The following is a 24,632-nucleotide window of genomic DNA, read 5'->3' on the forward strand; positions in this document are numbered from 1 at the left end:
CCTTCCCCGAGGTTCTTTTTTTTTTTTTTTTTTTTTGATTGTGATTAAATGATTACATAATTTCAAAGTCACAAGTTCATTCTAACTTCCCTGGAGCAAATTGTCTACCACAGTCTGTAATATATAACAGTGTTCACATGTTATATACCATATTTGTGATCAGCAGCATGAGGATATTTAGTAGTGGTTCAACCAGATGAGCGGGAGTTCTTTGTTTCTTAAGTCCTGTTAGTTTTGTCGTATCACTAACCTTTTGGATTTAGCATCCACTTATGAGGGAGACCATGTACCGTTTGTCTCTTCGTTCTTGGCTTACCTCGCTCAACATGATTCCTTCTAGCTCCATCCATTTCCCTGCAAATGCCATTATTTTGTCATTTCTAATGGCTGCATAATATTCCATTGTGTATAGATACCACAATTTTTGGATCCATTCATCTGTGGTGGGGCACCTAGGTTGTTTCCATATCCTAGCTATTGCGAACAGTGCTGCAATAAACATGGAGGTGCACGTGTCCTTGTATATTGGTTCCTGTTGTTCAGGGTAGATGCCTAGAAGTGGTATGACTGGGTCGTAAGGGAGGTCAATCTTTAGCTTTCTAAGGACCCTCCAGACTGCTTTCCAAAGTGGTTGTATAAGTGTACATTCCCACCAGCAGTGTAATAGGGTTCCTCTTTCTCCACATCCCCTCCAGCATTTGTCGTTGGCTGATTTGTGGATGTGGGACATTCTGACTGGGGTAAGGTGGTATCTCAGGGTTGTCTTTATTTGCATTTCCTTCACCACCAGGGATGATGAACATTTCCTCATGTGTTTCTTTGCCATTTTTATTTCTTCATTTGAGAAGTCCCTCTTTAGTTCCCTTGCCCATTTAGTAATTGGTTTGTTAGGTTTGGGAGGGATTAGTTTCTTGAGTTCCCTGTATATACAGGATGTTAACCCCTTGTCTGATATATTGCTGGTAAATATTTTTTCCCAATTAGTTGGTTGTCTTTCTAGCTTAGTTGCGATAGATTTAGCTGTGCAGAAGCTTTTTATTTTAAGGTAGTCCCATTTGTCGAGTCTCTCTCCAACTTGTTGTGACCCTGGGACTCTGTTCAGGAAGTTCCTTCCTGTGCCTATTAGTTCAAGTGTCTCTCCTACTCTGTCCTGCAGTAGTTTCAGAGATTCAGGTTTAATGTTAAGGTCTTTAATCCATTTTGAGTTGATGTTGGTGCATGGTGATAGGCTGGGGTCCACTTTTAGTTTTCTGCATGTGGCTGCCCAGTTTTCCCAGCACCAGCGGTTGAAGAGGCTGTGTTTCTTCCATTGTATGTCTTTGGCTCCTTTGTCGAATATCAGCTGGCTGTAGGCCTGTGGATTTATATCTGGATCTTCTATTCTGTTCCATTGGTCTTCGGGTCTGTTTTTGTGCCAGTACCATGCTGTCTTTGTGATTATAGCTCTGTAGTAGAGTTTGAAGTTCGGCATGGATAGCCCTCCCATATTGTCTTTATCCCCTAGAATTGTTTTGGCTATTCTAGGTCTTTTGTTGTTCCATATAAATTTTTGGACTGTTTTCTGTATTTCAGTGATGTACGTCATTGGGATTTTAATAGGAATTGCATTGAATTTGTATATTAATTTTGGAAGTATCACCATCTTTACTATATTAAGTCGGCCTATCCAGGAGCATGGGAGGTCTTTCCATTTCCTAGTGTCTTCTGCAATTTCTTTCTTTAACTTTTTATAGTTCTCATTAAATAGTTCTTTTACATCTTTGGTTAGGTTAATTCCTAAATATTTTATTTTTTGGGAGGTTATTGTGAATGGGGTTGCTCCCTTTATTTCCCTCTCTTCCTGTGTGTTATCAGTGTATAGGAAGGCAACTGATTTTTGTGGGTTTATTTTGTATCCTGCTATTTTGCCGAAGTGACTTATGATTTCTAAAAGTTTGGGGATGGAGTTTTTGGGATCGTGGAGGTATAGTATCATGTCGTCTGCAAAAAGGGATAGTTTCACTTCTTCTTTCCCTATGCGGATCCCTTTAATGTCTTTTTCTTGCCTTATTGCCCTGGCTAAGGGTTCTAGGACTATGTTGAAGAGGAGTGGAGACAGTGGACATCCTTGCCTTGTTCCTGTTTTTAGGAGGATTGGTTGTAGCTTTTCCCCATTAAGTATAATATTGGCTATTGGTCTGTCATAAATGGCTTTTATTGTTTTTAGAAATGTTCCTTCTATTCCTATTTTCTCCAGAGCTTTTAGCATGAATGAATGTTGAATTTTATCAAAGGCCTTTTCTGCATCTGTGGCGATAATCATGTGATTCTTGACCTTGGCTCTGTTGATATGCTGGATTACATTTATTGACTTACGTATGTTAAACCATCCCTGTGTCTCTGGGATGAAGCCTACCTGATCATAGTGTATTATTTTTTTTATGTGTTTCTGGATTCTGTTAGCTAGAATCTTGTTAAGGATCTTTGCATCTGTGTTCATCAAGGAGATTGGCCTGTAATTCTCCTTTTTGGTTGGGTCTTTGCCTGGTTTGGGGATGAGTGTGATATTGGCTTCGTAGAATGAGTTTGGGATAGCTCCCTCCTTCTCTGTTTCTCTGAAGAGCTTGAGGAGTATGGGTATTAGTTCTTCTTTAAAGGTCTTATAGAATTCTGCTGTGAATCCATCTGGTCCTGGGCTTTTTTTTGTTGGAAGACTTTTGATAGCTTCCTGTATCTCATTATAGGATATTGGCTTATTTAATTGGTTAACTTCTTCTTTGCTCAGTTTGGGTAACTTGTATTTCTCTAAAAATGCATCCATTTCCGCCAGATTTTCTTCCTTTAGAGAGTATAGCTTTTGAAAGTAGTCTGTTAGAATTGTTTGGATATCTTGGGTACGTGTTGTGATGTTTCCCGTGGCATCCCTAATCCTATTAATATGGGTTTCCTCTCTTCTTTTTTTAATTAATCTTGCCAACGGGCCCTCAATTTTGTTTATTTTTTCAAAGAACCAGCTTTTTGTTTGGTTTATTTTGGTTATGGTTTTCTGATTTTCTAATTGGTTAATCTCTGCTCTCAATTTGGTTATCTGGCTTCGTCTAGTAGCTTTAGGTCCCATTTTTTCTTGTTTTTCTAGCTGTTTTAGTTGCAACATGAGATTATTTACTTGGTCTGTCTCCATTCTCTTGATGTGGGCACTGAGGGCAATAAATTTGCCCCTCAGGACTGCTTTTGCTGTGTCCCACAAGTTTCTTTGTGAGGTGTTTTCATTTTCATTGAGTTCTAGGAAATGCTTTATTTCTTCTCTGATCTCTTCTGTTACCCAGGCCTTGTTAAGGAGTGTGCTGTTCAATTTCCATGTATTAGAGAAATTTCTGCGGTATGCTTTGTTATTGAGAGCTAGCTTGATTCCACTGTGGTCAGATAGGATACAGGGGATTATGTCGATCCCTTTGTATTTGCTTAAGTTCCTTGAATGAACTATGATATGGTCTATTTTGGAGAAAGTTCCATGAGCTGCTGAGAAGAATGTGTACTGTGTTGTTTTAGGGTGAAATACTCGGTAGATGTCAGTTAATTCCGCTTGAAGTATGGCCTCACTTAATTCGGTAGCTTCTTTGCCAATCCTCTGGTTGGTAGACCTGTCCTTTGGTGAGAGTGGCGTGTTAAAGTCTCCTAGTATTATCGTATTGGGATCTATTTTATTCTGTAAGTTTGAGAGCATTTGTTTAACATATCTGGGTGCACCGATATTTGGGGCATATAAGTTGATGATGGTTATATCCTCCTCTTGGATTGTTCCCTTTATTAATATGTAATGTCCGTCCTTGTCTTTCTGTACTGATTTTAATGAAAAGTTTATTTTGTCAGATATCAGGATAGCTACACCTGCTTTCTTATTGGGGGAATTTGATTGGTAGATCCTTTTCCACCCCTTCACTCTGAGTTTGTTTGTATGTTTGGCTGAGAGGTGGGTCTCCTGAAGGCAACAGATGGATGGGTCTTGTTTTCTGATCCAGTCCTCAGTTCGTTTTCTTTTAATTGGCGAATTCAGCCCATTTATATTAAGAGAAAGTATAGAGAGATGCATTGTTGTCCCTGCCATTCCGTTTTCCTAAGTTTTTCTTCTTTCCTTTCCTCCTGTGCTTGCTCAGTTAGACTTTGAGTAATGCCTGTTTGGGGCAGGTCCCAGTTCCTGGTTGCTTTCTTCAGGTTGTGTCCCCCCTCTTAGAATTCTTTGTAATGCTGGCTTAATGTTTATGTATTCATTTAGTTTTTCTTTGCTATTAAAAGTTTTCAGTTCTCCATTGAATGTGAATGCTAGCTTTGCCGGGTATATCAGTCTGGGTTGGCAGTTATTGGCTCTCAGGGCTCGTATGGTGCTTTCCCAGGCTTTTCTTGCATTCATTGTTTGTGTGGAGAGATCTGCAGTGATTCTAATTTTTTTCCCGTTGTAGTATAGCTCCTTCTTCATTTTTGCTGCATGCAGGATTGTTTCCTTATTATTCAGATCCATCATTGTTACTATTATGTGCCTAGAAGTGTTTCTCCTGGGATCTTGCTTGTTGGGTGTTCGATAAGCTTTTGTGATGTAGTTAAGATGGTCGTTTTTGAGGTGGGGAAAATTTTCATTGACTATCTTGTTAAATAGGTGTTGCATTCCCTTGCTCTGGAATTCCTCACCTTCGTCCACTCCGATTATGCGAAGGTTAAATTTTTTAGCATTATCTGCTTGCTCTTGAATTTCCCTTTGGTTTAATTTGAGTGATTTTTCCATATCTGTCACTTGAGTTTAGCCTTTAAATGATGGGTTTGGAAATGGAAAAAGGAACCAAAAGCAACTATCCGCATACTCATGTTCTAAATGAGTCTAGTCTTGCAAAAGGCACATAAGCAACACAAAGGATTTTTCCCCTTGCACACTGAATATGTGAGAGGTCAAGGGGAGACAATCCTTATTAAATATTGCTTATTAACAGAGAAGGCAGATGTCATGGAGGTGTCTGTCATCACCTGCTCCATCCAGCTTTGATTTGTTCACTCATTTACTCTTTTATTCCCTCAACACAGGACCCCATTGTCCCATGGGTCCCACAGCTAAATGTCCCATACCTATGAGTAACTATTCCACAAGCTTGTCATCAACTTAGGACTTGTGTGACATGGCTTTTGGAATTGGTCATGAATTCCAGCTGACACAGAGGAACTTTCTGTCTAGTTAGTGAGACAGGAAAAGCAAACAATAATAACAACAATGTGGAAAGTGACTGAATCACATTAAGGGAGGTGAAGGCACTTCCTAGACAGCTGCTGAACTTTCCAGAACTTCTCCAATCTCAATGAGTTATGATCAGTGCCATTCCCATTTTGGATACTACTATATATTCTAGGCATCTGTATACCATCCATGTACCTCAGCTTTCCAGGTGCTAGATTTCTATATCCCCATGCCCAACTACAAGTCTCCTTTCCTTAGCTGGACCTTCTGCATCTGTTTCCAAGAAACAGATTTGATTAGAATGAAATTCTTCAACTTATGCTTTACTTTTATTTCATGTCAGGAAAATTTCCTATGATCTGTAAAAATAGCAGTATAAACCTTGGTAAGACGTACTGTAAAGCTGGGTGCTGATGGTTCACACCTGTAAACCTTCCTACTCAGGTGGCTGAGATTCCAGGACTCTGTCTCAAAGCTAGCCTGAGCAACCTCCTGTGTCTCAAGTGGTAGAGCACTAGCCTTGAGCAAAAAAGCTAAGGGACAGTGTCCAGGCCCTGAGGTCAAGCCCTTCTCTTAAAAAAAAAATACTATGAGGGAATGTTTTCCTTACTATAAAGTTTTACCTATAATAAAAGAATTACCCAATAAACTAAAACTTAAGAAGAGCAAAGATGAGGCATCTACTAAGAATGCTCATAGCTGTTATAACAGGAAAACTAACCTTATACTTGAAGGGAGAATATTATGTTATGTAAGGTTATAATTTACCTTGTTCATACATTCCTTCTTAGAGCATATTTTCAACTTGTTCAGCCTTGTTCTCTTCTGTCCACAAATCTATTTTCTTCATAGATTAAGGAACTACAGTTAACAAGCACTTCTTCCCCAACAAGGCACTGAAAAAATATAGATGTTACAAAACAAGACTAACAAAAAATACAAATTGATTTTGTTTTTCGAGCACCATTTTTTTTTTTTTTGCCAGTTCTGGGCCTTGAACTCAGGGCCTGGCACTGTCCCTGAGCTTCTTTTACTCAAGGCTAGCACTCTTCCATTGAGCCACAGCACCACTTCAGGCTTTTTCTGTGTATGTGGTACTAAGGAATTGAACCCAGGGCTTCATGCCTGTTAGGCAACTACTCTACCACTAAGCCACATTCCTAGCCCTAGAGCAGCAATTTTTTTTTGTGTGTGTATGTGTGTTAGAATTGACAAATGGAAGACATACCTTCCTTGAATAAGGATGATCTAAATATTCTAGAATGAAAAATATTAGTCTTGCTATTTTATCTCATACAATTCCAAACACGATCTTGTAATTCACTGTATACAAGAAGAGGCCAGTGTGAGCCGGGCGCTGGTGGCTCACGCCTGTAATCCTAGCTACTCAGGAGGCTGAGATCTGAGGCTCGAGGTTCAAAGCCAGCCCGGGCAGGAAAGACCGTGAGACTCCTATCTCCAATAAACCACCAGAAAACCGGAAGTGGCGCTGTAGCTCAAGTGGTAGAGCACTAGCCTTGAGCTGAAGAGCTGAGGGACAGCGCCCAGCCCCAGAGTTCAAGCCCCACAACCAACCAAAAAAAAAAAAAAAAGAAGAGGCCAGTGTGTACATATACTCAGTGTTGAGAAGAGCCACAGATAGTAGAGTGCTTGCCTAGCATGCATGAAGCCCTGTTTCAATTCCTCAGTACCACATAAACAGAAAAAGCTGGAAGTGGCACTGTGGTTGAAGTGGTAGAGTGCTAGCCTTGAGCAAAAGAAGCTCAGGAAAGCCCAGGTCCTGAGTTCAAAGCCACAGGACTGGCAGAGAGAGAGAAGGGGGAAGAGGAAGAGGGAGAGAGAGGGGAGGACAGAGAGGGGGGAGGGGAGGGAGACAGAGAGGTGCCACAGAAAGCAAGAATATAAGGAAAAGAACATATCCCTTAAGAGATGATGTGATCTCTAAACAGAGCCAGAGTTCCCTGATTTCAATGTCCAGAAATATCTTCTGCTGGTTTGAAAGGAGTTCCTCCAGAATACCATCACTAGTTTATCACATTTTACCACTAAGCTACATTCCCAGCCCCGCCTTTTTTTTTTTTTTTTTAACACCAGCCTCCCTATGTTGCAATCCTCCTGCTTCAGCTTCCAAGTAATTGGGACAATATGTACATACAACTGCACCTTCCTTCCTTCCTTCCTTCCTTCCTTCCTCCCTCCCTCCCTCCCTCCTTCCCTCCCTCCCTTCCTTCCTTCCTTCCTTCCTTCTGTCGGTCATAGGGCCTGAACTCTAGGCCTGAACACTGTCTCTGAGGTCTTCAGCTCAAGGCTAGTGCTCTACAACTTGAGACACAGAGCCACTTCCAGCTTTTTCTGCTTATATGGTGCTGAGGAATTGAACCCAGGGCCTCATGCATGCCAGGCAAGCACTCTACCACTGAGCCTCCTTCCCAGCCCAACTGTACCTTTCTTAACCCAGTCTTCTGGACAGGAGAGGGGCCTCTTAAGTTCTTTCCTCTAGCCACAGTGCCACTTCCAGTTTTCTGGTGGTTAATTGGAGATAAGAGTCTCATGGACAGGAAACTGCCCGGGCTGGCTTTGAACCTTGATCCTTAGATCTCAGTCTCCTGAGTAGCTAGGATTATAGGAGTGAGCCACTGGCACTCTATTCTTATAAATAGGAATTTTTAAGATTATGTTTGGTAGCATTTAGATTACATTTGTAGGATATATGTTCTACTAGCCTGTTCATTTTTACTAAGTGTGTCATTTCAGTCTTATTTGTCATATGAGATGCACAATTCTTTTTTTTTTTTTTTGTTGGTCATGGGGCTTGAACTCTGGGCCTGGGCCCTGTCCCTCAGCTCTTCAGCTCAAGGCTAGCACTATACCACTTGAGCTACATCACCACTTCCGGTTTTCTGGTGGTTTATTGGAAATGGGAGTCTCACAGTCTTTCCTGCCCGGGCTGGCTTTGAACCTTGATCCTCAGATCTCAGCCTCCTGAGTAGCTAGGATTACAGGCATGAGCCACCAGCGCCCGGCTCTTTCTTTCTTTCTTTCTTTCTTTCTTTCTTTCTTTCTTTCTTTCTTTCTTTCTTTCTTTCTTTCTTTCTTTCTTTCTTTCTTCCTTCCTTCCTTCCTTCCTTCCTTTCTTTCTTTCTTTCTTTCTTTCTTTCTTTCTTTCTTTCTTTCTTTCTTTCTTTCTTGTGTGTGTGTATGTGTGTGCATTCATATGTATGATACTAGGATTTGAAATAAGACCTTATACTGCTATAACCTTATACTTAAGCCATGGACCAGTGAAATAGGTTATTTCATTTGTTTTTTGTTTTTATAATGTATTTAGTTGCTGTAAAAATAGCTTATCCTCTAAGTTTGCTTTAGGATACTTATCATGTCCTCTTTTGAATATTTATGTTAGTTGTAAACCATTTATTCTGAAGATATTAGAATACCTGAGGAAATATATTTTAAACTTATGTCTTCACGTCTCTTTTTAGGATATTAAATAGATATTTCACTGATATAATAAAAAAGGAAAAAAGAAGAAAAGAGAGCATTATAATGAGCAGAGTATCATGCAAAATTCTCCTCTATAAGCTATCAATATCATTTGAAAAATAGTTTTAAACCGTTTTTATAAAACAGGGAAGCTATTAAAAACTGCTAATAAAAACTAGGTGCTTATTTTTGTGCTAATACTAATTACTGATAATGCATGCTTATGTTTGTCACTCATTACATGGCACTGTACCAATCAGTGGATGACTGAGACTCAGGCACTTACACATGTAAATTAACCATTAGGTTTTTTTTTTTCTTTTTACTTAAGTGAGTCATAATGGAAAGCAACTCTAGGTCATAAAAAAATCTCTTCTCTTCAATGCTAATGAAATGTCTCTACTCTATTAGCAGACTACCCTTATTGGTAATCTGTAGCCTTCTCTTTTGTTCCTGGTGGTAATGAAATGCTGGGTGCTAAAAAACGCCAGCTCTCCAAGAATGTAGGGCCAATTGTCTTCTGTTCACTTACACTGTAAAATTACTGTTCCCCAGCAAAGCTGAACTAGTGCGGGGACAAGATCAAAAGAGTATACATTGGCACCCGGCTGCTGCAAGTGACTCCTGCTTTATTAATTAGTCATAACTTCTCCAAGTTAATTCTCTGATAGGGCAAAATTATTCTATAGTATTAAAGCAGCAAAGTATAACTCAGCCACAAGCCCTTACTCTTTGCTTCCTTCAGTTTTCAGTTTAAACCTCTGTATTATGTTTAAAAGCTAAATGTCTCTTTTCTTTTTTTTTTTTTTTCTTCTTTTTTTTTTTTTTTTAATTTAATTTAATTTTATTTGAGAACATACTGTACAGAGGGGTTACAATTACATGGGCAGGATAATGCATACATTTCTTACCAAGCATTGCAGCCTCCTCCTTTGTTTACCCTTCACCTCCCTTCCCAGCCTCCCCCCTCCCTCCCACCCAATCATACCCCCCCTCCCCCACCCCCCCCCCCCCCCCCCCCGACATTGTAAAGCTGGTTTTGACATGACATTTTGTACTTCTCATTGTTGCAACAGGTCCACCTGAATCCTTAAACGACTTGTTTGTTGTTTGTCCCCATCTCCTCCACATGTTATACTGATAAATGTCTCTTTTCTGAACCTTAGGAAACAAAACCTATTTTTAATTTTTTTTGAAAATATAGGCAAATGACTGTTTTATTGTCTTAAATTGAGTAACCTGTATTTAAAAAGTAAATGTATTGGGAATTTAAATTGGATTTTAAATCTATTTTAAAAGTGCAGTTGCTACTAACATTTGTAAGCTTGTTCTGTTCCCTCATCAGAAATGCCACTGGTGTTTGAGCATTTGAAAAGGAACTTCTTTGTGAGTGATTTTGCGGAAGCAAAATTTGACAATGATCCTAAGCTCCAAATTAAATAATATCTGCACCACTTTCCTTTTCATTTAATCTCCACTTTTGAAGTTCCTAAAGTCTTCAATTTTAAGGATCTTCACTCATTTTTTAAAGTTAATATGCTTTCAAGTTACAGCCCAAGATTGGGTGGGTAGGGGGGAGGGCACCTATATCCTTCTTTCCTGATTTTGTTTTGTTCTGGTGGTAAAGAAATCAATAAATGTTTGAGTTAGATATCACCTATAAAGAGAAAAGTAACTTAGATCTATTCAATATAGGTTATAGTTACGTTGTAACTGATTAGTTGGTAACTTTTAGTATTTTGGTCAAATTGAAAGAATTCCAGGTTCTATGTTCTTTAAAAGGGTTTTAAAATAATAATGTGATATATTTAGCTAGTATTATATAAAACAAGTTTTATTTGAGATTATTTGAAAGGTATTTTCAAAGAAACTGCAAAACATTTTTTTTTAGCACTGGGAATATAGAAAATATGTTATATTCTTAGGGGAACTTCCCTCAATGATTGTAAACAGTCTTTGTATTTTAATATTCTTGTCTTATTATTTTTTTGCCTCCTCTGTTATTTGGGAGGGGAGGGACAAATGGCAGTAGGCATAGTGAGTTGGTCATGTTCTCATTAATCAATCTTCTTTAATGGTTAGGACACCTATCTATTCTTTCTACTGTAATTCTATAGAAGAAGTTAACATAAAACTATTCTACATTGGCTTTTAAAGATAATTTCAATTTTTGGCTATCTTTTCAAATTTTAAAAGCTTTTCTAAGAAGTTATCACTAAGTTTACTTTGCAATCATGAATTTTTAAAATAATTTTAGAAAAGATCAATAGTTATATTTTTCTTAACCTAATTTAGACCGAATAGTTTTATGTCCATTATGCTAGCTTTGTCAGAAGTCTCCTTTAAAAAAAAAAAAAAAGCATTGTATTAACTGTTCTTGTAAAGGATTTTTTTTCCCTTTTCTTTTCGAAGGAGTATTTGTGTTTGTGAAGGTTAGCAGAGGCTGGCTGTGCTGGAAGTGACTGCAGTGCCTTTTGATTATTCATGGACAGTAATAGAAGGCACTTACAAAGAACAATGAAATCGCTTATTTTTGTGATGGGCCATCTGTTGAATTGTTTTGTGCAACAATTGCACAATAGTATCTATGTCATATCATTCTATTTTCAACAGCAGCTGATTATGTCTCACTGGCTACTTGTCCTTATTTCTAAAGTCTCATGACCATTTAAAGTCACCTTTCCAGGGACCTTTGCCAGAAAGGTATTAGAAATCGTAAACAACCTATGTATTTTAATATTCTTATTTTTTTGTCTCCTTTATTTTTTTTGGAGGGAGGGGCAAATGACAGTAAACAGAGTGAGTTGGTCATATTCTAATTTATTAGATTCTCTTATGTTTAGGACAGTTATCTATGCTTTCCACCTGTAGTTCTATAAAAGAAGTTAACATAAAACCATTTGATAATTTGCCTAGAAATTATAGGCTTGCAAAGAAGAGTCAAGTTTAAAGGACTGTTACATGGTCTTTCATGCTTTTAATTATCTACTTTCTTCTTCATGATGATAATTAGACTTTCTCTTGGAATTCACTTCCATCTTTTAAAAAAAGATGAACCATTAACAAATATGTTAGAGCAGAAGTGAAATTAAAATAAAACAAATATGTTGTTGTCCATAGGTCACTGACATTGCTGATGCCATGATTCTGAAACAGCTTTTTGAAAATCTGTTCAAAAATGGGGTCGTCGTTGTGGCAACATCCAACAGACCACCGGAAGGTAAAAACAAACATTGTGCTAGTCTCACCCAATTAGGTGGAAACTAACAAGCTTTTAAAAATCCATACTTCTGTACTAAATTTATTGTGTTAATAAATCTGATGACCTTGCTTATCATTAGTTTTATAACTGGCTTAGTATGACAAATTAGTCTGTATTTATATTTGAAAAATGTGTATATTTTAAGCAAGATAAAGCTAGCTCATCTCTCATGTTGAATGTACTTTTTCCCTGACTATTGCTTGTATGAATGGTTTCTAATACTTTACTAAATTGATCATTTCTAAGCTCTTGTGGCTTATTAGGAACATACTTAGGAAACTAAGATACAAGTGATCTTTAGACAAAAGTAATGAGTTTAAAATATTGTATCTTTCAACACATTATTGTGGTCAGTAAAATGTATAAACTAAAAAATATGTTTTATAAGAGACTTAATGTTAACATCTTTTTGCCAAGAATGCTCATCCCCTAGATATTTGCATGTCAGATGTTGCTTTGCTCGGGAAGCCCCTAGACCTATTTCAGTTTACAACTCAACCCTATTTTCTGATGCTGTTTCTTCTTACTCATCTCAATTTTTTTTCCCATAGAACTTACAGACCAGCTGTCATTCATTTATTATATTTTTGGTTTATTGTTTATCCCCTTCTAGGATGCAAAAAAATCATGAGGGCAGCAATCTTTAACAGGGCCTAACATACAATTTCAGTAATGTAAGGTACATTAAGTAGGTAGGTTTCATTAGGTAGTCCATGAAGAGAAGACCACGCGCTATTCAGGCAGGAGAAAAAGTTCATTTACTCCACCTGCCGCACATGGTGGAGAGGCATGGCTGAAAAGCAAACTGGGGTGACCCACCCCTGGTCCAGGACTTATCTAGGCCAGGGACTGGAACAGGTGTGGCCAGGTGGGGGGAAGGTGTAGCCATTCTGGTTCTGGATGTGACCTCAGGGTCTGGGAACCACCTATGATAGATGGGAGGCCTGTGACTAGTGTTGGCCCAGGATGTGACCTAGCTGGAGAGGAAGGTGACTACTTCCAGGTCTGCCAGTTACCTAGGTAACAGATATTGGGCAGAAACTTAGCCAAGAGGTAGGGAGGTGTCCCTGTGCAGACCTTACAAGTAAATAGTCTTAGAATCCTTTAAAAGGATCTCACGGCCTTGGGTTCAATCCCCAGTAGCACAAAATGAAGGAAGAAAGGAAAAGGAAAAAGAAAAGGAAAAGGCAAATAAAAGATCTCTGGCTGCAGTGTGGTGTGGGGAGTGTGAGAATGGAAATTACAAGGTTGGGATAGAGGAGACCATTCAGGATATTTGCAAAAATATTGAGAGAAGATAATGGAGCAGCCAAGTGATGAGACTGGTCAGATTTTGGATATATTTTTCGCACAGACTGAATAGGACTTAGTGATAGAATGGATATTTGGAATGAAAAAGAGGCATTAGAAGGGTAAAGTACCCATCCTGAGAAGGGAAGGCTGCAGAAAAAGAAGATCTGGGTAGGGAATTGGAAGTGTGATTTTCTATGAAGATAAGACTGATACACTTAAGAAGGATTTTTTTTTCTTTCTTTTTTTTTTTTTTGTCAGCCGTGGGGCCTGAATTCTGGGCCTGGGCACTGTCCCTCAGCTCTTCAGCTCAAGGCTAGCACTCTACCACTTGAGCCACAGTGCCCCTTCCAGCTTTTTTTTTTCTGCTTATGTGGTGCTGAGGAATTGAACCCTCATGCATGCAAGGCCAGCACTCTACCACTAAGCCACCTTCCCAGCCCCAATTTAAGATCAGACTGGAAATATAAATTTGAAATTATCAGTCCTAAAAGAGGGTAATGAAAATAGCTGGTAGCATAGGAGGATAACCAAGAAAATTTCAAGCAAGGAAAAGAAGTGGTACCAAATAATGGGAGACCACCTTTGTAATAAATGCTGCTAAAAAGTTAAAATGTGGTTGAGAGCGATCACTATAATTGCTAACATGGAGTTTTTTAGGGAGCTTGAAAAGAGCAATGTAGTAGTGAGTTTTTATTTTTATTTTTACTTTTTGGGGGGTCCGGTCGTGGGGCCTGAACTCTGGGCCTGGGTGCTGTCCCTCAGCTCTTTGGCTCAAGGCTAGTGCTCTACCACTTGAGCCACAGCGCCACTTCCAGCTTTTTTCTTTTTTTCTTATGTGGTGCTAAGGAATCGAACCCAGGGCCTCAGGCATACAAGGCAAGCGCTCTACCACTGAGCCACCTTCCCAGCCCCCCCCCCTTTTTTTTAAATAGGCTATGTCACATTTGATGACTAACACATCAATACCTTATTGTGGAAACTGCTGTCAAACTTGGCATAGCTTTGTGTAGTTGATTTTCTTTTCTTTTAATGTTATTTAATTCTTGAGATGTACTAGCATTTATCCTTGTTTGTATGCCTGTGTAAATGTGTGTGTGTACTGGCCCTAGAGCTTAAACTCAAGAGTCTTGCCACTATTTCTGAGCTTTTTTGCTCAAGGCTAGTGCTCTACCACTTCAGCTTTTTGGTGATTAATTGGAGATGTTTCTCATGGACTTTTCTGCCTTAGCTGGCTTGGAACTTTGATCCTCAAATCTCAGCCTCCTGAGTAGCGAGGATTACAGATGTGAGCCACCAGTGTCTGGAACAGCTGTGAGCTTTTTTAAAGGTAGGATTTCACTACATATCCCAACCTCATATCCTACCTCATATCCTACCTCTTGAGAACTGCAATTAGTTGTGTATTCTCATGCTCAGTTGGCAGTGAACTTCTTAATAGTTAGATTGTCTATCCAGGTGAAAGTGAGGTTTGCCTCTACAGTTGCTGACATGTTGATTTAATAAATGTCACCAGTATTGCCTATAGACATTCAGAGATAAAGTTGTGCATGTAAATAGAATGATGCTAGAATACTCTTGGAAACCTCCTAGCAAAGATTGCTAAAAGAAAAAAAAATGTGCTATTGTAATGTGGTATATTGAGGAAGGACAATCACTAGGAGAGGTTAAAGGACATTTTGGAGCTCATGGCTTTGTAGAAGTGAACAAAGTACTTGTATACCAAGAAAACATGCAAATATTGAGCTGAAGCAGCTATTTTTGAGATCAGAAATTCAACATTCAGAATTGCAAAAGTGAATATTAGTTGACTAAGAAAATGCCTTTTCTAAATAAGCTGTAGAATGGTTGTGTGTCACATACCAGATTTACTGGTATATAGTAGGCAGGCATCTTTTGTGTGTGTGTGTCTGTTTTGGTGCTGGGGATTGAAATCAGGGCCTTGTGCATGTTAGGCAAATGCTCACTGAACTATAACCCTAGTCATCTAAATAGTCATCTTAAATAGCTTAATATTTTATTTTATTTTTTATTTTTGGGTCCAAAAATAAAAACTGAACTCTGGGCCTGGGCGCTGCTCCTCAGCTCTTCAGCTCAAGGCTAGTGCTCTACCACTTGTGCCACAGCGCCACTCTGGTCTTTTTCTTTTTGCTTATGTGGTACTGAGGAATCGAACCCAGGGCCTCAAGCATGCAAGCATGAGCCACCTTCCCAGCCCAATAGCTTAATATTTAATGTAAAGCCAATCTGAGATGGGAGGATCATAAGTTCTAGGCCATCCTGAACTATAGGGTGAGACCCTGTATAAACAAACCATCAAAAGTTTAAAATATTTTAATGTGAAGATGGTATGTCTATGTGTGTGTGTATGTGTGTGTGTGTGTGTGTGAGAGAGAGAGAGAGAGAGAGAGAGAGAGAGAGAGAAAGACAGACAGACAGACAGACAGAGTCAGAGAGAGAGAGCAGGGGAGGGAGGGAGAGGGAGAGAGAAAGAGAGAGTGTGTGTGTGTGAGAGAGAGAGAGAGAGAGAGAGAGAAGCGGAGGGTGGGAGAGGGAGAGAGTAAGAGAGAGAGAGTATGTAAACTTCATGGGTGAAGAAAACGACTCAGAATATAGATACTAGGAAAAAGCAAAACAATTGGACAAAAACATATCAAGTTGGGTGTTATAGTGTATCCTTATAATCCTAGCACTTCGGAGGTCAAGACAGGAGGATCTGGATTTTGAAGTCAGCCTTGGCTACGTAATGAAATCCTGTCTCAAAAACAAAAACCTACTGGGTGCTGGTGGTTCATGCCTATAATCCTAGCTACTCAGGAGGCTGAGATCTGAGGATTGAGGTTCAAAGCCAGCCCAGGTAGGAAAAGTCCGTAAGACTCTTACCTCCAATTAACTACCAGGAAACCAGAAGTGGTGCTGTGGCTCAAGTGGTAGAGCCCTAGCCTTGAGCTGAAGAGCTGAGGGACAGTGCCCAAGTCCAGAGTTCAAGCCCCACAACCAACAAAACAAACAAGAAACCTCCAAAAACCCAAAACAAACAAGTAAACAAGAACAGATCACTCCTTGCCTGGTGCTAGGATAGAAGATGTGTTTGATGACAGGAGCATCAGAAGACTTTCTTCCTTCCTTCCCTCCCTCCCTCCCTCCCTCCCTCCCTCCCTCCCTTCCTCCCTTCCTTCCTTCCTTCCTTCCTTCCTTCCTTCCTTCCTTCCTTCCTTCCTGTCTGTGTCTATCATCTTTTCTTTCTTTTTAAAAATGTCTGAACCTCAATCGGTTGTGTAAGGGATTATAATTTAATTGCATAAAGGAATATAATTTAATTTTTGGTATTGGTTATGTGTTAAAACTCAAGGAACTGAAACCACCACCTCCCCAAAGTAAAAACAGCCCCACTAGTAAATTTTTAAAAAACCAAATAGCCTCATTTGTGTTTCTCTTTGTTGGTCATCATCAATGTTTCTTCCTTTTGTTCTTTCGTTCTTTCTTCATTCCTCTCTCTCTCTCTCTCTCTCTCTCTCTCTCTCTCTCTCTCTCTCTCTCTCCCCCTCCCTCCCTCCCTCCCTCCCTAGGGGAAGAAGTTTCTTGGTGACTGGAAAAAGGAGCTATAAAGGTGGTCAGCATGGCTGAAGAGTGAGGGGAAGCAGGATGCAGGGAGATACAGTATAAATCTGGGGGGAGATGGCCTAGTTCTTGTAAAGCAAAAATAAGAACTGGGGATTTTATTCTCTGTTCCCCTTTGGTTAAAAAAAGGAGAATGTACTCAAGGCCTCTTGCTTGTTAGACAACACTCTGCCACTTAAACCATATGTCTCTATACCTTTTTGCTTTAGTTACTTTGTAAATAGGATCTAACTTTTTTCCTGGATGTGCCTGAACCACAATCCTGTTTTTACATTCCCACCATTGATTAATTTATTAATCATTTGCTAGAACTAGGACTCATACTCTGCTCAGCTTTTATACTCATTGATGCCCCTCTGCCTCTTGAGAGGGTTAATTGGAGACAAGAGTCTGATTTGTTACCCAGGCTGCCTTCAAATCTTGATCCTTAGATTTTAGCTTCCTCCATAGCTAGGACTACAGGCATGAGTCACTAGCTTCTGGCAGTAAATTATTATTTTCAACATAAAATAATGATTATTTAAGCCAGGCACTGTGTCTATTGCCTGTAATCCTAGCTATTTAGGAAGTTGAGATCTGAGGATTGAAGTTCAAAGCCAATCTGGTTAAGAAAGTCCGTAAGACTCTTATCTCCAATTAATCACTCTCCCCCCCCCCCCCAAAAAAAAGCTGGAAGTAGCTCTGGCTCAAGTGGTAGAGCACTAGCCTTGAGCAGTGCCCAGGTACTGAATTCAAGCCCCAGGACCTGCACAAAACTTTTTAAAAAATTGAATATTTAATAAATATGTATTAAGTGGGGTTTCATTGGCTCGCGCCTATAATCCTAACTACTCAGGAGGCTGAGATCTGAGAATGGGGGTTTTAGGCTAGCCAGGGCAGGAAAGTCCTTGAGACTCATCTCCAAAGGTGGAAGTTGAGCTTGGCTCAAGTGGTACAGTCTTAGCCTTGAGTAGAAAAGCTTAAGAACAGTGGTGAGGCCCTAAGTACAAGCCCCAGGACTGCCCCCCTACACACAAGAAAAATAAAAAATACTTATTAATTTTAATTGAAAATAATTTATTAGGACCTAGAAGAGTAAGTAGCTGAGGGTTTTGGGAAGTTTTATAGAAGAAAAAGAAAGCTGGGAGGAGCCAAGCGACAACAGAGTCCTGTACATTACTCTTTGAGGCCTAATCTGGTTTCCTAGGTAGGAGCTGAAAGGATGAGACCAGTGACTTTTTTTTTTTTGGGGGGGGGGGTCTGGTGTGGGGCTTGAACTCTAGGCCTGGGTGCTGTCCCTCAGCTCTTCAACTCAAGGCAAGTGCTTGAGTGTGCTTGAGCCACAGCGCCACTTCCAGCTTTTTTCTTTTTGCTTATGTGGTGCTGAGGAATCGAACTCAGGGCCTCAGGCATGCAAGGCAAGTGCCCTACCACTGAGCTACGTTCCCAGCCCGAGACCAGTGACTCCCCCCCCCCCCCCCCCATCAGTCCTGGGGCTTGAACTCAGGGCCTACGCACTGTCTCTGAGCCTCTTTGTGTTCAAGGCAAGTGCTCTACCACTTGAGCCACAGCTCTACTTTCAGCTTTGTCTAAGTAGTTTATTAGGGACAAGAGTCTCAGTTGGTCGGGTCAGTGATGGCTTTTGATGATTAGTTTTTACTTTTCTGCTTGATTTTGATCTCTCTAGATATTTCTTTCTTTGTTTTGTTTTTTTGTTTTTTTTTGGTCGGTAGTGGGCCTTGAACTCTGGGCCTAGGTGCTGTCCCTGTGCTCTTCAGCTCAAGGCGAGTGCTCTACCACTTGAGCCACAGTGCCACTGCTGGTTTTCTAGTGGTTTATTGGAGATAAGAGTTTCACAGACTTTCCTGCCTGGGCTGGCTTTGAACCTCGATCCTCAGATCTCAGCCTCCTGAGTAGCTAGGATTACAGGCGTGAGCCACCAGCTCCCGGCTCCAGATATTTCTTTCTTGAGATCTGTAGAATACTTTACAGTATCTAGAATATGTAGTGCCTTGTAGTGCCTTGTAGTGTGTGCTGAGTTTGCATATGTATAGCAACACGTTTAGATGTAATACATTTTACTTAATTTATTTAAGCACTTCAAATACAATCCATACCAATAACTAACTCTTAGGCCTAATTCTACTAAGCGTGTCCCATACCCTGGGAGCTCACATGGCACATCACTTGGTCTGGAGGTCAAGCGAAGTCCACTGAGTGTCCTTGGGACTTCCGAGTCACAGAAGAGAGAAGTTGCTCCAGCGGAGGGTCTGTCCCGCATGGAGTCACCTCGCTCCTGGAGGCCGTCTTGCTTGGTCTCTGCTGCCCTGGGTTTTTATTTTCATTTCTGGCTATGTCTGATTATCAGCGTTGCCTCGATGGCAGCTTTGCTTCTGGTCACATCTGGTAATCCATGAGGGCAGAGCTGGCTTGCTTCTGTCTGGGTCTGGTTATCTGTGGGCTAGTTGCCTTGGTGATGGCTCTGTAGGCTCCCTGGGTATGTCCTTATCTCTATCCTCCACAGTTCTAACTCCTAATTTTACAGCTTAACATTTAATATAATTTCACAGCACAAATACATTTAATATATTCCTATTCAATAGCTTACCATATCAATATTCAATAACTCTATGTCAGTATTCAACAATACACTCTGTCAGTATTTAATAGCACACTATATCAGTACACATTATGTCAGTACAAACTATGTTAGTATTCAGTAACACACGTTATGTCAGTATTCCCTAATATTCCCTACATAGTAGTGCTGTCTTATATTTCACGACACAATCTGGTTAAGGCTCCTGAAGTACAGAGGATCATGAATTAAATATGTAGGAATGGGTATAATTAGAAAAGTTCCATCCAGCTAGGGCCTGGGAAGGTGGGTCAGTGGTAGTGCTTGCCTTGCATGCATGGGGCCCTGGGTTCGATTCCTCAGCACCACATAAGCAGAAAAAGTTGGAAGTGGTACTGTGGCTCAAGTGGTAGAGCATTAGCCTTGAGCTGAAGAGCTCAGGGACAGCTCCCAGGCCCAGAGTTTAGGCACTCTAATGCTCATATGCAAATAGATATATTTGTAGTTTTCAAAAATTATAATGTTAAGTCATTAGAAAAGCTACAAACCAAAAATCAAGAATGAAGAGTTCACATATATGAGTCCCACTTCTTATGTTCCAAAGTAAAATTTTGTTAATTTTACAAAATTCCAGTAAGAATAGTGCAGTGATATTATTATTATTATTATTATTATTATTATTTTTGTCAGTCGTGGGGCTTGAACTCTGGACTTGGGCTGTCCCTCAGCTCTTCAGCTCAAGGCGAGCGCTCTACCACTTGAGCTACAGCACCACTTCCGGTTTTCTGGTGGTTTATTGGAGATAGGAGTCTCACGGTCTTTCCTGCCCGGGCTGGCTTTGAACCGTGATCCTCAGATCTCAGCCTCCTGAGTAGCTAGGATTACAGGCGTGAGCCTCCAGCGCCGGCTACAGTGATATTATTTAGTTTAATGGAAACTCAGACAATAAACTGATAGTCCAGTAGATTAGATTAGCCAAAAATTGGAAATTAATACTTAAACTTGAGAAAAAAATTTGTGTGCTGTTACTGAAGCTTGAACTCAGGATCTTGTATTCTTCTTTAAAAAATTATATTTTATTATCTTTAAGTAATTGTACTGAAGAGATACAATTCAACACATCAGTTTTCCAGTATAATGCATCTTGATCTGTATCACTCCTTTCATCATTCCCACAACCCTACCAACAAAACCTCCCTTGATTTTCCTAGTTTCATAGGATATACATTTCATATGACTGCATTCTTTCCACCATTCCTTTCTTTATTTATCCTCCTTCCTTTGATCTCTCCCCACCACACACCTCAAATACCAGCTTCCTTGTATTTATTTTGTTAGACTGTTAAGTTAGTTGTTTAAAGGAATTACGCTATTTAAATTCCCCCTGCATATACCATTCACTTAGTAACATTTGTGTACATGTGCACATGACCCTGTATATGCTTATATATGTTTATAAATTATATATTTCACATATATATCTATATATTTTGCTGGTCATGGGGTTTGAACTCTGGGCCTGGGTACTGTCTCTCAGCTCTTCAGCTCAAGGCTAGTGCTCTACCACTTGAGCCACAGCCTCACTTCTCGCTTTTTCTGCTTATGTGGTACTGAGAAATAGAATCCAGGGCTTCATGCATGCAAGGCAAGCACTCTACCACTGATCCACCTTCCCAGCCCTTTACATATATATATTTTTATACTAAAATAAGGTTATTTACTTAAAAAGGATACATTGGACATAATCTGTATATAGAACAAAGCAATTAATAGTAAACTTAATAAGGCACCTTTTAAACCAGATGCTATACAAAATACATTTAATGTATTACATATCAAAGATGAATCTCTAGTTTTGGTGTTTTACAATTACATATATTTTAATAAGTTGTAATATATATATTTTTTCTTTTTTTATTGTGAAAATACTGTACAGAGGGGTTACAATTACATGGGCAAGATAATGAGTACATTTCTTTTTTTTTTTTTTTTTTTTGTCGGTCGTGGGGCTTGAACTCCGGGCCTGGGCGCTGTCCCTCAGCTCTTCAGCTCAAGGCGAGCGCTCTACCATTTGAGCTACAGCGCCACTTCCGGTTTTCTGGTGGTTTATTGGAGATAGGAGTCTCACGGTCTTTCCTGCCCGGGCTGGCTTTGAACCGTGATCCTCAGATCTCAGCCTCCTGAGTAGCTAGGATTACAGGCGTGAGCCACCAGCGCCTGGCTATGAGTACATTTCTTATCTAGCACTGTTGCCTCCTCCTTTGTTTCCCCTTCCCATCCCTTTCCATCTCCCCACCCCCCCCAGTATATATTTATAAATTGGAGAAGTGCCTAGCAAATGGTCTGGCTTCTAGTAGGTGTTCTGTAAAACTTAGCTCCTCCTTCTATTTATTTTCTGTCTTCAACCTTTATTTCAGTGCAGGAATATAGTATGAGTTCATAATTGTGTATTGAATTGATTGTAAAACTACAATATTCTACCAAATAGGAATACTTAATTAGATATGTAATCTACAGATTCAGTAAAAATATTCTTGGAACTTTTATATGTAAATTCACATACATGGACATATATATGTATGTGTGTATATATATTATATTGTGGCACTGAGATTTGAATGCAAGATTGTATGCTTGATGAAGTAGGTAGGCACTCTACCACCCGAAATGTGCTCTTAGTCCTTTCTCCTTTGATTATTTTTCAAATAGGTTCTTGGAACAGTTTTGCCTGACACCTGTGAGCCTCCTATATAGCTAGGATCGCAGATATGACACTACCATGCCCAATTTATTGTTTGAGATTGGGTCTCACTGTCTGGGTTGGCCTTGAGTGATTCATCTGGGCTCAGCCTCCTAAGTAGCTAGGAGAATAGGTATGAGCCACTAGCATCTAGCTGGAATTTTAGTTTTTTAAGAGGAAGCTGGCTATTTTTGCTTAAATGGCCTAACGTACCATTCTAGTCTATAATAACACAAAAATATCTAGGAAGGATAAATTAGATTGACTCCATAGAACCATGTAAATATGTCAATTTATGCAAAACCTTTTTTGTGTATGTGATGGTTCTGTGACTTGAAATCAGGGCGCAGGCACTGACCTTGAACTTTTTACTCAAGACTAGTACTGTACCACTTCAGCTATAGTTCTACTTTCCGCTTTTTGGTGGTTAATTAGAGATAAGAGTCTTGGCTTTCCTGCCAAGGCTGGCTTTGAACCTTGATCCTCATATCTCAGCCTCTTGAGTAGCTATTATCACAGGCATGAATCACCTTGTTTGGCCAACAATGTATCTTAATTACATGTTTTAAATGTTTTTCTTACTTTAAACTGATTTGTACATATATAAATAAGCATTTTTCATCCAACTCTTGTTTTTCATATTTGGCTGTTTAGGAGAAAGATCTGCATATCTATGTGCATTTCCGAAGTATTTATGTGCTTGTAATTACTTTAAAAATCCTCTTTGTATGTGTTTCATTTGTAAGTATTATTATAGTTATTCATTGTGGAGAATTTAGAGTCCTTATACCATTCTCTGCAAAATGAATGTCCCATAATTCTGGTACTCTATTTTATATGACCAAGTGTTCATTTAGTTGTGTTCAAAGATCATTAAAAAATCAAAAGCAAGAGCTCCTAAATTTTTAAATATTGTTTAGTAAATAATGACAAATGTTGATATAAATGTATTATAAAATCTTTATGTCTGAGAAAAATAATATTAAACAACTAATACTTGCTAGTGAAATAACATTTCAGAAGATGGATCTGTTGCATTAATAATTAGCATAATATTTGAATTGCAGAAAAACTCTTCAATTTAATGAATACAGTCATTTCTCACTTAAGTGTCCTAAAAAAACCTAAAGGTTTTCAAGCCAAATTATTTCTGTTTAGAATTCTATTTAGAAAATACTTTTCATTGTATAAAGTTTTGAATTAATGTGTCTTTACGAAGTCTGAATTTTAAAAAACTAACTCTTTGAAAATTAGGTCTCTTAAGAGTTAATGGCTATTATTATTCAGCTTTAACTTTGCTGATGAGTGGAAATCTTTTAATCAAGAATATTACAAGTGGATCTTTACATCTTTGTCATTAACATTTCTAAAAGATATACACTTGTTAAGCTTTTATCACAGTCTTATAAGTCATAAGATGCTATTCTATAAGCTAAAACAAGTTTACCTTAACACAAACTTCCTATTTTGAGTTCTGTAATAGTATACTTTTAGATAAGTAGTAATGCATGTTTCTGAATTTTTTTTTTTTTTTTTTTTTTGTTGGTCAAGGGGCTTGAACTCTGGGCCTGGGAGCTGTTCCAGAGCTCTTCAGCTCAAGGCAAGTGCTCTGCCGCTTGAGCCACAGTGCCACTTCTGGTTTTCTGGTGGTTCATTGGAGATAAGAGTCTCATGGACTTTGCTGCCCATGCTGGCCTTGAACCTCGATCCTCAGATCTCAGCCTCGTGCCTGGCTTTTGATAAATTTTTAATTGATTCACAATAAATGTTATATGTTTATAGGATCCAATTAAAAATATTGACATGTCTATATATCTATAAAAATATAATGCTAATCATGTATTTAATATTACAAACACCTCCCCAAATTTTCTCAGGCCCTTTTTTTTCATCTCTCACTGTCACCTTGTCCTGTTTTGTTATTTATTTTTATTTATTTTAATTTTTGTTATTATCAAACTCTTTGCTTTTTCTAGAGTTTCATATAAAGGAACCATATAGTATACATTCATTTTTATTGTCTGGCTTTCTGAATTCTACCTAATTATTTTGAAAGTCATCATGATTTTTCTTTTTATTGCTGCATAGTATTTCATTGTACAGTTATCCCACTGTTTGTTTTTCCATGCACCTAATGATAGTCATTTGGATTGCTGAAGTTTCTAGCTATTATATGTAACGCTGCTATAAACATTGAGTATATATTTTAAAAATGGGCTTATTTTCAGTTTTCATTGTTTTCTGTTAACTATGGCTGTCAACCACTATTACCCAGTAGTGCTTTTATGTACTTCTCTCAAAGCTTTTGAAAATACTTAACTATGAAAATACTTAACTAACCATAAGCCATTTCTTGCATTTTGCCCATTTTGTTTCTTAGAGGTACGATTATAGGAAAGAAAAGATCTCATTTTGAATTTTGAAATCCTAGTGGCCTACCAGCATTATCTTACCTTTTATGATATCCCTAAATAAAAATGTT

General features: G+C 38.9%; 1 protein-coding gene across 1 annotated transcript in view; it reads left to right on the top strand.

The window, feature by feature from the left end:
• The window catches only part of Afg1l (AFG1 like ATPase), a 157,654-nt gene that overhangs the window by 35,850 nt on the left and 97,172 nt on the right, over positions 1-24,632 (top strand). The window contains exon 6 of the mRNA XM_042702129.1: positions 11,801-11,900. Within this exon, the coding sequence (XP_042558063.1) occupies positions 11,801-11,900 (100 nt within the window). The remainder of the gene's footprint in view (positions 1-11,800; positions 11,901-24,632) is intronic.

The sequence above is a fragment of the Dipodomys spectabilis genome, unplaced genomic scaffold, assembly GCF_019054845.1.
Source record: "Dipodomys spectabilis isolate Male_0828 unplaced genomic scaffold, ASM1905484v1 ptg000001l, whole genome shotgun sequence".
Classification (NCBI taxonomy): domain Eukaryota; kingdom Metazoa; phylum Chordata; class Mammalia; order Rodentia; family Heteromyidae; genus Dipodomys; species Dipodomys spectabilis.